This window comes from Heterocephalus glaber, unplaced genomic scaffold, assembly GCF_053883595.1.
Source record: "Heterocephalus glaber isolate CG9 unplaced genomic scaffold, H.glaber_assembly_v1.0 deba00001761, whole genome shotgun sequence".
Taxonomy (NCBI): Eukaryota; Metazoa; Chordata; class Mammalia; order Rodentia; family Bathyergidae; genus Heterocephalus; species Heterocephalus glaber.
In genome coordinates, this window is record NW_028258458.1 from 936628 (window position 1) to 951638 (window position 15011).

The 15011-nt window shown below is 54.8% G+C and overlaps 3 protein-coding genes across 4 annotated transcripts; 2 read left to right on the forward strand and 1 right to left on the reverse strand.

The window, feature by feature from the left end:
* Positions 1 to 25: 25 nt before the first annotated feature.
* On the reverse strand, positions 26 to 918 carry Rps28 (ribosomal protein S28). The gene is made up of 4 exons (XM_004865398.3): positions 739 to 918; positions 596 to 643; positions 237 to 371; positions 26 to 99 (listed from the first exon to the last, which is right to left on the reverse strand). Exons 1-3 carry the CDS (start codon positions 775 to 777, stop codon positions 249 to 251), a joined length of 210 nt encoding a protein of 69 aa, XP_004865455.1. The 5' UTR covers positions 778 to 918; the 3' UTR covers positions 26 to 99; positions 237 to 248.
* Positions 805 to 7439, forward strand: Ndufa7 (NADH:ubiquinone oxidoreductase subunit A7). The gene is made up of 4 exons (XM_004865397.4): positions 805 to 994; positions 1348 to 1397; positions 4084 to 4233; positions 7254 to 7439. The coding sequence occupies exons 1-4, from the start codon at positions 944 to 946 to the stop codon at positions 7342 to 7344; spliced, it is 342 nt and encodes a 113-aa protein (XP_004865454.1). The 5' UTR covers positions 805 to 943; the 3' UTR covers positions 7345 to 7439.
* Positions 7440 to 7588: 149 nt separating this feature from the next.
* Positions 7589 to 14915, forward strand: Cd320 (CD320 molecule). Of its 2 annotated transcripts, none has more exons than XM_021245251.2 (6): positions 7589 to 10286; positions 10601 to 10849; positions 13177 to 13293; positions 13734 to 13970; positions 14170 to 14319; positions 14483 to 14915. In XM_021245251.2, the coding sequence occupies exons 2-6, from the start codon at positions 10723 to 10725 to the stop codon at positions 14623 to 14625; spliced, it is 774 nt and encodes a 257-aa protein (XP_021100910.1). In that variant the 5' UTR covers positions 7589 to 10286; positions 10601 to 10722; the 3' UTR covers positions 14626 to 14915. The 2 variants fall into 2 exon arrangements, with proteins under 2 accessions (XP_021100910.1, XP_021100911.1); XM_021245252.2 differs by having other exon boundaries at positions 13180 to 13293.
* The last annotated feature ends 96 nt before the right edge of the window (positions 14916 to 15011 follow it).

The following is a 15011-nucleotide window of genomic DNA, read 5'->3' on the forward strand; positions in this document are numbered from 1 at the left end:
CTCTAAAGGACTCAGAGGACCGCAGTTTACACACAATAAAAACGTTTTATTTTGAGTCGCAGGTTCATGCTGTGGGCCAGGTGATTGATATCCAGGACCCTGTAAACAGACCCAAGGCGAGATGCAGACAGCTCCCCCTAGCAACTAGCAATTCCTCTTCCCTCCTACCAGTCAGCTGATCCTTTCACCCCAGAGCTTAGCTAAAAGTAGATAGGGGATTCCATCTCCATACTCACCAGCAGCTGAATTCAGCGTAACCTCCGGGCTTCCCGCTCTGATTCTAACAGGGTGAGCACGTCGCCCTCGCGCACGGGGCCTTTCACGTTGCGGATGATGGAGCGGCTCGTGTCGTCCATGAATTCCACGCGCACCTACGGGCCGCAGGGAGGACGGAGAGTCAGGGTGGGCCGCGGATGGTTCCCACTTTTCACTCCGTGAGGACCATCTATGGATTCAGATTGGGCGAGAAAGAGCTCCGGAATACAGGGAACGTCGGTTCTCAGATCTCGCTGGAAGGATCTAGGGCACAAGAGCGGCCTTCATCAGGACGAAAACCCCGGGAAATTGGGAAATCGTCGCGGGTCCCCACCATTACCTGTGTGCACTGTCCCTGCGAGCCGGTCCTGCCTAGCACTTTGGTGACCTGGTGGAAAGAGGCTGAAGTCAGACCTGGACCGCCCGGAACTTTTCCACCCTCTCGCTCCTTTCCCCGATTCCCAAATTCCGGCCTCTACTCACCCTAGCAAGCTTAATAGGCTGCACGCGACTCGTGTCCATAATGGCGGCCGGCAGCGGTCCGGCTGAGAGGAGTCACGTGGTGCGAGGGAACACTTTATAGGATGCCGTGGCCCCGCCCACTTTAGCTCTCGCGAGATCTCGTCTCACTCTTCCCAGAAGCCTCCGCGATAGCGATGTCGCTGGCGCCCTTCAGTATTTACGGAAGATGGCGTCCGCTACTCGCGTTGTCCAGAAGCTGCGGAACTGGGCTTCCGGGGTACTCGAAGAGGACTAGGTCACGCTGGGAGGGACGTGGGTTCTGTGTCCCCGCGACCCGTTCCCGCCACTCACCTCCTTCTCTCTCATCCCATGGGTTCCCGGGATGCCCCAATTTGTGATCCCTTTAGCCAGGGACTCGCTTGCCCACGCTTAGCCATTGGCATTATCTTGGTCCTGGGATCTCCGTAGCCCCCGACCTTAGCTTTGGATCTTGTGGCCCTAGCTTTCCTTTTCACCCTCAGGGTGTATAGTTCTGTCCTGATTGTTCATGCCCTTCCTTTCCTTCGTTTGTCCCCTCGGCCCTTCTCCCGGGCGCCCGGCAGGCTGACCTCCCCTGTCCTCTTCCCACAGCAAGATCTGCAGGCGAAGCTGCAGCTGCGCTACCAGGAGATCGCCAAGCGGTGAGCAGGCCCCGCTCGCTGCCCAGCCTACAATCCGGTCTTTCACTGACCAGAAACAAAATCTGCATTTCTTCAGACCCCCGGGTCCCTGAGCAGAGATCCTGTCCCCAGCCACCTGCCGTGCTGTGCGGGCAGAAATTTGCCTTTAACCTTGCTGGACTCCACGGAGCCCGCTCCTCGTGCAACAGCCAAGCTGTACATTGTGGCTGGATTGCCGACTAGGTTTCCAGTCCTCGATGTGGCCTTGCCAGTTAGTGTTTCGTCCCCAAGCCAGAGATGGCAAAATAGAGACTCTGAGAGGCCCAATTGTTTGCCTAAAGTCACCTGGAAACTAGAAAGTGACATCTGGAGGTTGAACCCTAGAAAGCATCCTGATATTAGACTCATTTATGTAGTTGGGATTGACAAGCCCTGCCATGTCCTTAGCTTTGGGGAGACAAGTAAGAACAAAACAGTTCTTATCCTCCTTCCTTTCAAGGAGCTGACATGCTAAGGAAATAAACAGGGCAAGTACCATTGTTCTGGAATGGGAACAAAATGAATAAATGTAAACTGGAGGGTGGCTATTTTTGGCAGGGATTGACATGGGAGTCATCTGAATGCTGGGAAAGAGCCTGTCAAAGAATTACAAGTGGTGGTGCACGCCTGTAATCCCAGCACTCAGGCCGAGGCAGGAGGATCATGGGGAGTTTGAAGCCAGCCTAGGCTCTGTAGTGAGTTGAAGACCAGACTGAACTGCCTAGGAAGATCCTGTCAAAAAACAAAAAATTTTGTAAAATTTTCGACTTTTTAAGGATATGGCACCCTCTAGTGGCTCATTCGGCCCTTGGTATTGGGGAACTGGTTCTTTTTGACCTTTCTGTACTAGGTTGCAGGAAGTAATGGCTGGGATTTACAGAGAGTCATCTCTGTCTCCCTAAGGTTAATTAGAATTTTCACATAATATATTGCTTGTCATATTAAAATAGTTTTTACCTCATTCATATCTGTATTTCTCATTTTTGAAATACAATGACAGGTGGGCCTAGTGGCACATATCTTTAATCTCAGCACTTAGAAGGCTGAGGCAAGACCATCACTTTGAGTTTGAGAGCAGCCTGTGCTACATAGTGAGTTCAAGGCCAGCCTGCACTACATAGCAAGACCTGTCGCAAAAAACAAAACAAAAACAATAGCAAGCACTTGATCGATGAAATAATTAAATCATGGCAAAAGAGTTACCCGACAAAAACCAGATCTTTGGGGCTGGGGATTTAGCTCAGTGGTTTTGGTGCCTGCTGCGCAAGTGCAAGGACCTGAATTCGACCCCCGGTACCAAAAAAGAAAAAGCCAGATCTTTGTATGATTTATTTCCCCTACCTTGTCTGTTCTCTCTCACCCCCTCCCTGGGAAGCTCCTCTTTTGTTTAGAGCTCAGCATTTCCTTTTTAAGGCCTCAGGCTTCTTAATTCAGCCTGAGCCATGACTGAGCTTTGTTCACCGCCTCTGGCCGCACAGAGCCTTGGCATCAGATCACAAGGTAGAAGGAAATGGGGAGGCCTGGACAGGTTCCCAGGGGAAGGTGTTCTTTGGGCCATAAGCCTCGATCCTAGCAGGGTGCTTCAAAGAGTTACTGAAATGACAGGAAACCCTGGGTTCCCAGAGCATGATGGCCTTGGGGGGAAGCCACACAAAGCAGGCACGATCTGGGGCTGCTGTCCAAATGTTTATGGACTGTAATCGCTGGATAGGTTATAGTCACAGCCTTTGGCTGTTCAGTTCCTGAGAGCACCTGCAGGTAGAGCCGAACCAACTGCCAGACCCAGCTGTGGGAAATAACTAAGTCCCGCTTCCCGAGAGCCTCACAAAGGGTCCTTCAGACCACCGAATTTTGGCTTTGGGATGACCTGGGGTGGGACAACAGGGCCTGGTCTTGTACTGCCTTTACTGTGTGCTGAGGGGCACCTCTTGCCTGCGGCTCAGCCCCGTGGCTGTACATACAGTCTTTTTGGGGTTTTTTAGTTCCTTGGGACCAAAACTCGGGACCTTGCGCTGGTGAGGCAGGTGGTAGAACCACTGAGCTAAATCCCCCGCTCCAGTGTTTTTGTTTTTAAGATATGTCCAGTGGGCTGGGGATTTGTGCCAGGTCCCGAGTTTGATCCCTGGTCCAAAAAAAAAGTTAAAAAAAAAAGATGTGTAGGACTGATCAAAATATATGGTTTGTCTTTAAATAAAAAAATTATTGTAAAAGAAATATTGGTGGAGGCTGAGACAGGAGGATCACTGTGAGTTTGAGGCCAGCCTGGGCTACATAGTGAGACCCTGTCTTACAAAAGAAAAGAAAGGAAAAATTGCTATTAGTCTCCCTCCAAATACTCCCTCTTGGATTGAACACACGTAATCAGTCTTGCCACATAGTCTGGGTTTGAACTGGCAGTCCTGCCTCAGCCTCCCAAGTGTGGGGATTGCAGGCGTGTGCCACCATGCCTGGCTAAGCATTCATTATATTTTTTGACCACATCTCATCATCCAAGTTGGCCTTGAACTCATGATCCTGGCTGAGACTCCAAGTGCTGGGACTGCAGGCATGCACCATCATGCCCAGCTTGTAGACATAGTCTTGTGATACGGGTGACAGGCTCACAGCTTGCCAGGGAGAGGGACAGAACCTGTCCCCTTGCTTCAGTGCTCATGTTCTTTTTCCTCAGGACCCAGCCTCCTCCCAAGCTCCCTGTGGGCCCCAGCCACAAGCTGTCCAGCAATTACTACTGCACACGCGATGGCCGCCGGGAAGCAGTGCCCCCCTCAGTCATCATGTCATCGCAGAAGGTGCTGGCGTCAGGCAAGACAGCAGACAGGTGAGGACCTCAGCCAAGTTCCCTCCCGCCGCTGCCCCTTCCTCCCCGGCCGGTGGAAAGTGCTGCACAGGATCCCATCGATAGGCTGGGGCGCAGCTCAGTACTGGGACGCTTGCCTGACACAAGGCCCTGGTCTCCATCCCCAGCACTGCAAGAAATGTCCCATCTATTGAGCCTGTGTGGCTGGGCGCCTTTCCTCCCATAGCTCATTCCAGCCTGGCTGCAGACATGGCTGAGTGCCCCATGAGGGATGGATGTTAGGAGTCTGGGTTCCTTCTGGATCCGGGGAGAAGCCTGGATGTTACTGTTGTCATGTTTTGTTCTTGGTGGTGCCATGCATGGAACCCAGGGCCTTATGCATGCTAGCCAAGTGCTCTACTGCTGAACTACACCCCCAGCCCTGCAATTTCATGATCTTAAAGAGAAAATTGTATAAAGCTCAAAACCGAACCCCTCAAAACCCAGTTTGATAAGCCTGGCATGGTGGCACACACCCATCATCCCCGCTACTCAGGAGGCTGAGGCAGGAGGATCACTTGAGTGTGGGAGTTCAGTGGCTGCCTGTGCAGCATGGAAAGACTCTGTCTCGGAACAAAACAAAATAGCCTACAGTGACCCAATTTGGTGCCCACCTCAGGTGCCTTCTGATAATTAAATGGGGCCCACATAGTTAATGGCAGGCCATTTGTAGGACCAGCCCCTTGCCTAGGACCTGCCATCCAGGCCAACATGAAGTTGTTCACATAGTGGGTCCAGCTACCTAGGGAAGCTGAGGTAACTGCCTGGCCTTCTGAGAAGACAGGAGAGAGGCTAGACCCAGAACCCAGCAAGCCAGTTTCAGCTGGCATGGTAAGTCCCCTGCGTGTTCACCTCTGTGAGGAAAAGTAACTGAAATGACCCCGCTTTTGATTTGGTTTCTGTTTTCTTCAGCCCTTTCCTGACTATAAAACCCATTTCCTCTCTCACTGTATCAGAATACTCACTTAATTTTATAGAACGAAGTTCTGTAGAGCAGTTCTATTTGTTTGTTTTTTTGTTTTTGGTACCGGGGATTGAACTCAGGACCTTGCGCTTGTGAGGCAGGCGTCAGAACCACTGAGCTAAATCCCTGGCCCTGTAGAGCAGTTCTGTAGAGCAGTTTTCACTTGCTGTTCAATGCCTGGTTCACAAAACAAAATCTAGTTAGACTCTGTGAGGTCAATGTACTGTGATGTTGTCTTTGGACAGTAGCAGGTTTGGATGACTGATGCTCAGGATTTTTTTTTTTTTTAATTGAGACAGGGCCTGTTGTGTAGTCCAGGCTGGCCTTGAACTCCTATGTAGCTCAGGCTGGTGTCAAACTTAGAGCGATGCTCCTGCCTCAGCCTCCAGAGTCCTGGGATGACAGACACGTGCCATCATGCCCGGCTCAGTTTCTTCATCTTTAAAATGGGGACAGCGAGCTGGGCATGGTGGTGCACTCCTGCGATCCCAGCACTCGGGAAGCTGAAGCAGGAAGATCACTGTGAGTTCAAAGGCAGCCTGGGCTACAGAGTGAGTTAAGGCCATCCTGTCTCAAGAAACGACAACAAACCCAGTGGGGCTGACCGGCACAGCCGCGCCAGTGAGGGCATCTGTGAGGCGATACGGCGGGCAGGGCCTGCTCTGTGGTTGGGGCTCTGAATGGCCTTTGTCACCTTCTGATTCACTAGAGCCCAGCATCAAGGTGCAGCCACTGACCCTGCAGCCTGCCCCTGGGAGGCTTGTGCTGCCTCTCCCCCTTCTCCTTCCCGGAGCCCTGGGGATTGAATCCAGGGCTTGCACTGAGCTGGAGCCTCAGGCTCTTTCACTGCCCAGGCTGAGCTCCAGCTTGCGATTCTCTGCCTCAGCTTCCATGGGGCTGGGATTGCAGCCATGCTCCACCACGCCTAGCTTTTACGCCCTTGAAGCACCCAGGGCGTTGCAGGCCCTGGCCCCGAACCCTTGGGCCTCCTCCATAGTCCTGTCCTCTTGCCCCTTTCCTCTTACTGTGTCCAGGCCTCCCCAGCCCTGGTCCCCGAGGCTCAGGGGAGGTGCTTTGCGGCTTCCCCATCTCCTTGGGGCTTCTCCTTGGCCAGCTCTCTGCCGAGCAGCCTATTTGCTTTTAAAGAGACAGAGTCGGAGACTGGGGATTTAGTGCAGTGGTTCCCATGCCTGCCTCCCAAGTGCAAGGTCCCGAGTTCCATCCCTGGTACCAAAAAAAAAGAGAGAGAGACAGAGTTGGGGTATAGCTAAGTGGCACAGCGCCTACCTGGCAAGCGTTAAGAACCTGAGTTCGACTTCCAGCACCCAAAAAAAGAGACAGTGGACACCTATAATCCCAGCGTTTGGGAGGCTGATACAGGAAGATCACTGCTAGTTTGAGGCTGGAATACGTAGTGAGACCCTGTCTCAAAAAAAGAAAGAAAGGGGGCTGGGAATTTCACTCAGTGGTTCCACCACCTGCCTCAAAAGCACAAGGTCCCAAGTTCGATCCCTGGTACAAAAAAAATGAAAAAAGGAAAGAAGGAAGAGACAGTCTCTTTAGGGTGGTGCGCACCTGTGATCTCAGCACTCAGGAGGCTGAGGGAGGAGGATCATCATAAGTTCAAGGCCAGCCTGGGCTACCTAGGAAGATCTTGTCTCAAACCAAAAAACAAACAAAAGATAGTAAAGAGACAAGGTCTCACCAAGTTGCCCAGGCCAACCTTGAATTCCTTGGCTCCAAAGTAGCAGGAGCTGGCTGTAAAGATTGTGCTTTTTAATTGGAAGATTTGTTTTGTTTTGTTGAGACACGTTCTTGCCATGTAGTCCAGGCTGGCCTTGAACTCACTGTGTGGCCCAGACTGGCCTTGAACTCACAGTGGTCCTCCTACCTCAGCCTCCCTCATGCTGGGATGACAGGTGTGCACCACCACGCCCAGCTCAGGTGCATATTTTCTAGGGTGGCCTGGGCACTTTGGACCCTTCTGTGCCATCCTCTTGAGGCCGAGTCCTAACTGAAGTGTGTCTCCCTCCCCCAGCTCAGTCGTGGCGGCCCCTGAGAAGAAGGCTGTGACTCCCGGTCCTCCCCTGAAGAAGTGGGAGCTGTCTCAGGACCAGCCGTACCTGTGACACCATGTTCCGGGTCACCTGACTGCTTTTCCTCCTTGGATTCCCTCTGGGGGAATGCTACCTAATTTATAACAAATACACAGAACTCCATACCACTTCCGTTTTTTTTTTATTTATTTATTTATTTATTTATTTATTTATTTATTTTGGTACCGGGGATTGAACTCCGGTCCTTGTGCTTGCGCAGCAGGCGGCGAAACCACTGAGCTAAATCCCCGGCCCTATTTATTTATTTCTAAATGAGAAGCCAGTACTCATTGATCTTGAACTGGTCTTGAGCTGGTCTTGAACTCCTGGAATCGAGCAATCCTCCTGCCTCAGCCTCCTGGGTAGCTGAGATAACTGGCACATGCACAGCCATGCTCAGCCATTTTTGGTTTTTAAGTGACCCCAGCTTACCTGGATTTTGGGGTGAAGCAGGTGCTGTCCTCCTGTGCTCCAGGGTAACACTGTCCCGGGTGCGGAGTCGGATGAGGCAGTTCAGGGGCTCAGGGATGTCACCACCCATGTCCCAGGGGCCCCTCCTGGGAGTGTGACCTGAAAAGGCTGATGGGAGAAGGCTGTACAAAGGGAACAGCAGACTGCTCCCTTGAGAGCTGTCTGCCTGCTGCTCATGGAGGCCTCCGATGTAGCTGCCGGAGGTGGAGGATGGCTCACAGAGGCGGCTCACCCCAGGCAGAGCTGGAAAGGTGCCCTGAGCCAGAAACCACTGTGCCGCCGCCGAGGAAGGGGAAGGCAGTCGGCCTGGGGCAGGACAGAGGGCGCCGGGCTCCTTGGAGGGAGGCAGGAACAGGGCTGGACCTACTGCAGGGCTGCTGGAGCAATCCTCATCTTGGAGCTGACTCAACCCCTCATCTCTGGCCGAGACTCTGGTCCCAGAGGCAGGATGCTCTGCACGCTTGCCGCCCTGTTCACTGCCCTTCCCATCTTTCTGCACCTGGGCACTACTGCCACTTAGTTCCCTTTGCCCCTGGGAGACCATTATGGAAAAAATAACCTGCACTCCCAAGAAAGCCATCACTCATGTTGTTTGTTTGTTTGATTTTTGGTACTAGGGATGAACTTAGGACCTTGCACTTGCCAGGCAGGTTTGGTGCCACTGAACTACATCCCTGGTCATTTTTACATAGTGAAGCATGCCATTAGCTTGCAAAAAACCCTTTCTGGAAACTCTGGATGCTGAATTCGGTCTCACACGGAAACATGGGGGTAGGAGTCACACACTGCTGCCCAGGAGTCTTAGTGCTGGGGGACAGTGGCTGTCTGGGGCCCTGCTGGGAGGAGTTGCAGTGGCTGCCTTCTGAAGGCAGAACTGTAGATGACATTTGCAAGAAAACAAGATTGGGCAGAAAGACTTGCTGAGCTCCTGTGTGCTCGTGGGAAGAGAGCTCAAAGCCTGCCTTCCTGTGTCTTCCTGGGGAGGAGGAGGAAGCCAGAAACACCCGGTTCCCTGGGCTCTGCAGGGACTCAAGGAGGCCATGAGGTCACATCTGGGGGAAGGACAGGGAACCCGGGATAGAGGGTTTTTTTTTTTTCCTGTACAGGGAATTGAACCCGGAGCCTTCACTCTGAGCTACATCCCCAGCCCTTTATTTAGTTTTGATTTTGAGACAGTCTTGTTAAATTCCCCAGGCTAACTCGAATTTGGGACCCTCCTGCCTTAGCACCCAGAGAGCTGGGATTAAAGGTGTGCACCACTTTGCCCAGCTTCTTTCTTTTTTTGGTACCAGGGATTGAACTGGGGTCCTTGTGCTTTCGAGGCAGGCGGTGGAACCACTGAGCTAAATCCCTGGCCCCTACCCAGCTTTTCTAAAAATGTATTTTTTTTTTTCTAGTGCTGGGGTTGGAACCCAGGGCCTGGGAATGCTGAGCGAGCACCTTGCCACTGAGCCACACGCCCTGAGCTGGACGTTTTAGTCATTCACTCACCAAATATTTAAGAGGCACTGAGATAGCAGTGGGCAACCTTTCCATTCTGGAGCTGGGATTCTACTGCAGAATCAGAAATAAACCAAAATAAATGAATAAAATGTAAATTCTGAGATAACTTTAGCAGGCGCTACACTTAGGGCAGGGCTTTGGGGCTCAGTCACATAGAGGCTCCAGTGGGCTACAGACTGGCAAAAGGTGTGGAATCTCATTGAATTTGTACAGATTGAATTTGTCATAAATTTAGCAAATCAAGAATTCCAAAGCTGGGTGTGGTAGCACACACCTATAATCCGAGTGTGTGGGAGGCTGAGGCAGGAGGATCCCCCTGAGTTTGAGGCCAGCCTGGACTACATAGAGAGATCCTGACTCAACAAACAAAAAACATAGTGTTTCAGCCTTGAGCTGAAGATCATGAAAAATATGGTGGTGATCTACAGTCCCCTCATACACTGCATATTGTTACTAGAGTAAAAAGTACAAAAAGACGTCTGTATTGGGGAAAAAAGATCCAGTAAAGATGGTTGGTTTAGGAAAAAGCACTCATGCCTCCAATTCACAAGAATATTTCTGCAGTGAGTGGAAAACTGGGAAGTGGTTAAACATTTGATAAGAATCAAGCTGCCGAAAGGACTTCCAATGGGAGAGAACATGTCTAACACATGGCTGAAGAGCACTGGGGAATTGGTCCTGTGCATCTAACAGGTGCGTGCAGATGCCCGTAATCCCAGCACCTGGAGGCTAAGGCAGGAGGATCACTGGGAGCTCAAGGCAAGCCGGGGCTACATGGCGAGACTGTTTCTAAAACAGAACCCCCAAGCCAAAACACAACACACACACACAAACACACACACAGAACCCTATAGGAGGAAACAATAAAATCCTGATGCCATAGAGCTGTTCTTAAGACAATGTTTTTATTTATTTTTGAGACAGTCTTGCTATGTTGCCCAGTCCGGCCTTGAACTTGTGGTGATCCTCCTGCCTCAGCCTCCTGACTGCTAGGATTACAGGTGTGTGCCCCCACGCCCGGCCTCACAATATATTTTAACCACCCCAACCCCACCCCAAATATAAATTCTGTTTGGGGCACGGAAGCCTCAGGATGAGGGAGGGGATGGGGAGTGCCCGAGGGGAGCGGTTGCCGTATTAAATGGAATAATTGGGCAACAACGTGTGGCCAGAGGCTTGTGTGTGTGTGGGGGAATGTAAGTAGACAGAGAAAAGCTTGAGATTCCCAGAAACATCCTGCTTCAAGCAGGCGCTTTACTTTTTGATCCCTGAGAAAAGCGGGTAGAGCCTGTTAATGTGTGCGCTCGCATTCCAGCAAATGCGGTTAGAGGAGCTGACCACGCCCCGACCTGCGCATGCGCAAGCGGGAGGAATAAGAGCGAGGCCCGGGCGGCGTGCTGCCGGCGCTGCTGTTTGGGCGGTGCAAGTAGCGGCTGAATGGCACGGGGCGGAGCACTGCGAACTACTGTTCTGAGCCTGGCGCTGCGGCTGCTGCTCGGCCTCCGACTTGGCTTGGAAGCTGCTCCGACCTCAGGCCTGACCCGGACCTCCGCCCAGGCCCCAGGTGAGAGCCCCGGGGACGCTGGCCCATCTAGCCCGCCGCTACGCCCCGCCCCCGAGCCCCCGCAGCGCCTCGCCATTGGCTGCGCCGCCCGTCCATCGCGGACCCGCCCCCAGCACGTGGCTGTGGATTTAGCGCACCGGGGCGGGCGCTGGAGCTCGCGGGGTGAATGGCCATCCTGCTCGTGGGTGCCGCCACCTGCCTTGAGCTGTTCGGGGCGCCTCTCTGGGCTCGTCCACACCTGCTCTGCTTTGTCTTGCCCTCATTGTCACCTCCACGCCGCCCTTCAGCCCAGCGTAGTCGGGAAGGCGCGTAGCAGGCACAGACCAAGACCTCTAACCACGAGGCGTCACTTGGCGCCTCCCCGAGCCGCTAAGCCTCCCGAATCCCTGACCCCTGAGTTTGAGGCCTGGTGGCTGCGTCCTGGGCAGCCCTCCCAATTTCTCCGTGGTTTCCCCCCTTAGACAATGAAAGATCTCTTTCTACTGCTGGTATATTTCACTGGTGATCCCAGCTTCGCAAGTAAAATCTACCTTCCTGGGTTTGTACCCCTGGGCCAAGTGACATTGAGGGCCGAGGGACAGAGGCGCCCTCGCTGAGATCCCCCGAGCGGCGGGAAGGGTTGGAGTGGGCTGGACGCGCGGGTTCACCCCCCCCCCCTCAAATATGTGCTCCCCTCTTACCAAAGACTCACCCCGAAAGCCCCTGGCTTTTCAAGGTGAACGATCATGGATCCTCCTTAACCAAGTGCGGGATTCTTTACACACAAGGGGGACCATTTCTCAGGATGCCAAGTGGGAACCCCTGGGTCAAGGTAGGAACCGCAGCGTGTGACCTGACGTCCATGTATTAGGGTATCAGGTGCTTCCCTGGGGTGGGTCACGAGGTCACTGCCCTGCCAGTCACCCAGCGTCCAGTCTAGGGGAAGACACGTTACCCATTTTAGGACCATTGTTATACCGGGTTCCTAGCCAGATCCCACTTAAGCAGGAGGAAACAGGCTGGAAGGGAAGTCTCCTGCCACTCCCACTTGTCCCAGGGGACAGGATCTGCCCTGCTGTGCTGCCCATGTTACTCCACGGGCCAGGCAGGGGAGCCTGGCGCCAGGACTGTGGGTGGCCGGGCTGGGGAGGAAGCAGTGCTTGGGGATCGTCAGACCCCCCCAAGGGCAGGGAAGGAAGCTGGCTACAGATTGTCTGAGCTCTGCAGAGCTCAGGGACTATGTGACTTGCGGGTTGGCCTTGCAAGTGACACTGGACAGGATAGTAGGACCAGACAGAGGGAATGGAGTCAGTGAGACCAAGCCAGTGTGGGGTACTTGCCTCCTCCTCCCCCACTTGCTGCACCAGGAGGAAGACCTTGTGTCCCTCATACTCCCTCCTGATGGCCCAGGTTCTGGGTCCCTCTGTTCCCCTTCACATCTGCCACCAGAGCCCAGGAAGGCTCACAGCTCATCTGGACCGAGTTTGGGCCCTTGCATGACGTGCGGTCCAGGTATTGTCAGGTGCTGCCCTGGGCTGGTCCAGGAGGTCACAGCCCTGACCTTCACCAAGTGTCCAGTCTAGGCAGGATGGGCACTACCAGTTTAAGGACTGCTGGGGTTCATGAGTCCCTGGGAAGGACACCAGACCACCTCCCAGGAAGGCATCTGAGCTCTGGAGGCTGTAGAAGGATCCTCGGCTGCAGAGTGTGGAGGGAAGAGCCAGGGTAGTTTGATAAAGAATTCGGAGGGGGAATAAAATTTAGTTGTGAGAGTCTGGGAGCGAGGGGAGGGGAGGGATAGAGTAATGTGACTCTGAGGGCTCCCTCTTCCAGTGGCGATCAGGGCCCCAGGGGTCTGGGGTGGAGGTGATACATTCAAGTCGGGGAGAGTGGCTGGCTCTGGGAAGATTTCGGAGGTGAGCAGCAGTGCATGATGACGGCAGGTTTTTATCCGGGGCCTCAGCTCCCCCCTTCCCAAGCTGATGGGATAGAACAGGCCTGCTGACCTGGCCATTAGCCTGACCCAGGGCTTGTTGGGGGATGGCCCCGGCCCAGGCTGTTTAACCACAGAGCCTGGAGGTCTGCGGATGGATGTGTGGCCATGGGAAGGATTGGTGGGACTTGGGTTCAAACCCCGACTGTGCCACTAGTGCCCTCCTCTTAGCACCTCTGTAGAGGGAGTGGAAGCAGCACCTGTCCACAGCGAGTGGTCAAGAAAGGGCGGCCACCATTATGGCTCCTGCACTCTGAGCCCGGATGTGTCCGCTGGTGGTTACAGCCTGTGACCACGGTGGTCTTGGAGGAGGACCCAGACTCAGGCTTCCCCGCATTCACTTGTGCGCATCCAGCAGGCTCCTGCTCACCGCCCAACTTCCAGTGCCGCACCAGTGGCTACTGCGTTCCCCTCACCTGGCGGTGTGATGGCGACCGGGACTGCGCGGATGGCAGCGATGAGGAGGAGTGCCGTGAGTGGCCAGGCCAGGGGGTGGGGCTTCCCGGGCGGGGGGCGGGGGGGCGTGGCTTGCCTGCGGGGGTGAAGTAGAGTGTGGGTCAAAAGAGAGGCGGGTTCTAAGGGGGGCTTGTGAGGAGGCGGAGCCAGTGGAATGTTGGGGGCGCAGCTACAGAAACCAGCCATGCAGAGAGCCAGATTGTGATGTGAATGGTATTGGATGTAAGTCCAAGAGTGGAGTGCACTGCCATAGTGACAGAGCTCTAGCTGCTTCCTCTGAGAAGGAGCTGCACCTTACATCCCCTAGCCCTTGGGATGAGGGCCTGGTAGGGGCAGGGGCCGGGTCCTCACCAGGTCAGCAGTTAGAAGTTGGGACTTACAGGGAAACTGGCACCCTGAGCACTGACTGGGTTTTCGTGGAAGAGCCTTTGTGACCTTCCTGATCCTATGCCCCAGGGATCCAGCCGTGTACCCAGAACGGGCAGTGCCCACTGCCCCCGGATCCCCCTTGCTTCTGTGACAGCGTCAGCGATTGCCCTGGTGGCACCGACAAGAACTTGCATAACTGCAGCCAACGGCAGCCCTGCCCGCCAGGCCAGCTGCCCTGCAGGGCAGGGGACACCTGTGTCCCACACACGTGGCGCTGCGACAGTCACCCGGACTGTCCAGACGCCAGCGACGAGCTCAACTGCGGTGTGTGTCCCGGGGACATGGCGGACCTGTGTGGGCGGGGAGGGCTGGTGGCTTGGCAGGGACACCTGCGACCCCCAGGCCACATTCCCACCACCTCCACCCAGTCTGGGACCAGCATGAGTCCCTGGGCTCCCCCTGAGGGCACCCCGCATTCCATGAGCACCCACCTCTAACTACTAGGTGCTGGGGGTCTTTGCAGAAAGCAAGGAGACCCTTCAGGAAGGGCACACCACGACCATGGGGACCCCCGTGACCCTGGAAAGTGTGGCCTCTCTCGGGAATGCCACAGCCTCCTCCCTTGGAGCCCAGTCTGGAAACCCAAGTGCCTACGGGGTCATTGCAGCTGCTGGTAAGACAGACAGGCCCTTCTGGGCCAGGGCTGGGGGCGGCCGCGGTGGGACCAGGGAGGGACAGGCTGTGGCCGTCCTCTTCCCACACGGTGGGAGCTGGGTGGCTGTGGCGCTCTTCACCTCACCTCACCTCCCTCCACTGTCTGTCTGTGTCCCCCGCAGGGTTGCTCGGTGTCAGCCTGGCCGCCGTCACCCTCCTGGTTGTGTTCCAGCTCCGAGCCCAAGGGTCCCTGCGGCCGCTGGGCCTGCTGGTGGCCATGAAGGAGTCCCTGGTGTTGTCAGAACGGAAGAGCTCGGTGCTCTGAAGATCTCTGTCACTGTTGCCCCCTGTCGCTCGGCTCTGACTGCCTGCAGCCAGCCTGAGGGAGACCGTGGTGAGGACACGCAGGCAGCGCCCCAGCCCTCAGGAACTTGGCTGTCCTGAGCAACTAGAACTGCAGAGCTGAGCTCTTGCAGATGTGGCCCCAAGGCTGGTGTCCCCGGATGAGGATGGAGGAGGAGAAGGTGCCGCAGGTGGAACCAGGCTCAGATGTCTTTGTGCACTCATACTCCTGCCACCTGGCCAGGGTGGGGATTAAAGCCCTGCACATCCTCACTGCCTCTGGCCTCTGTCTTCCTTGGCCTGGGCACCCTGGGGGCTTTGCCAGGGCAGAGCGCTTAGTGCAGAGAAGGTGGGACTCGAGGTTCCATC

Excerpts from the sequence above, each read along its gene's own strand:
- Ndufa7 (XM_004865397.4), top strand. The coding sequence starts at position 944 with ATGGCGTCCGCTACTCGCGTTGTCCAGAAGCTGCGGAACTGGGCTTCC. Across the intron at positions 995-1,347 it reads TGCGGAACTGGGCTTCCGGG|CAAGATCTGCAGGCGAAGCT; the intron begins GTACTCGAAGAG and ends CTCTTCCCACAG. Across the intron at positions 1,398-4,083 it reads TACCAGGAGATCGCCAAGCG|GACCCAGCCTCCTCCCAAGC; the intron begins GTGAGCAGGCCC and ends CTTTTTCCTCAG.
- Rps28 (XM_004865398.3), bottom strand. The coding sequence starts at position 777 with ATGGACACGAGTCGCGTGCAGCCTATTAAGCTTGCTAGG. Across the intron at positions 644-738 it reads AGCCTATTAAGCTTGCTAGG|GTCACCAAAGTGCTAGGCAG; the intron begins GTGAGTAGAGGC and ends TCTTTCCACCAG. Across the intron at positions 372-595 it reads CGCAGGGACAGTGCACACAG|GTGCGCGTGGAATTCATGGA; the intron begins GTAATGGTGGGG and ends TGCGGCCCGTAG.
- Cd320 (XM_021245251.2), top strand. The coding sequence starts at position 10,723 with ATGGCACGGGGCGGAGCACTGCGAACTACTGTTCTGAGCCTGGCGCTG. Across the intron at positions 10,850-13,176 it reads GACCTCCGCCCAGGCCCCAG|CAGGCTCCTGCTCACCGCCC; the intron begins GTGAGAGCCCCG and ends GTGCGCATCCAG. Across the intron at positions 14,320-14,482 it reads CGGGGTCATTGCAGCTGCTG|GGTTGCTCGGTGTCAGCCTG; the intron begins GTAAGACAGACA and ends TGTCCCCCGCAG.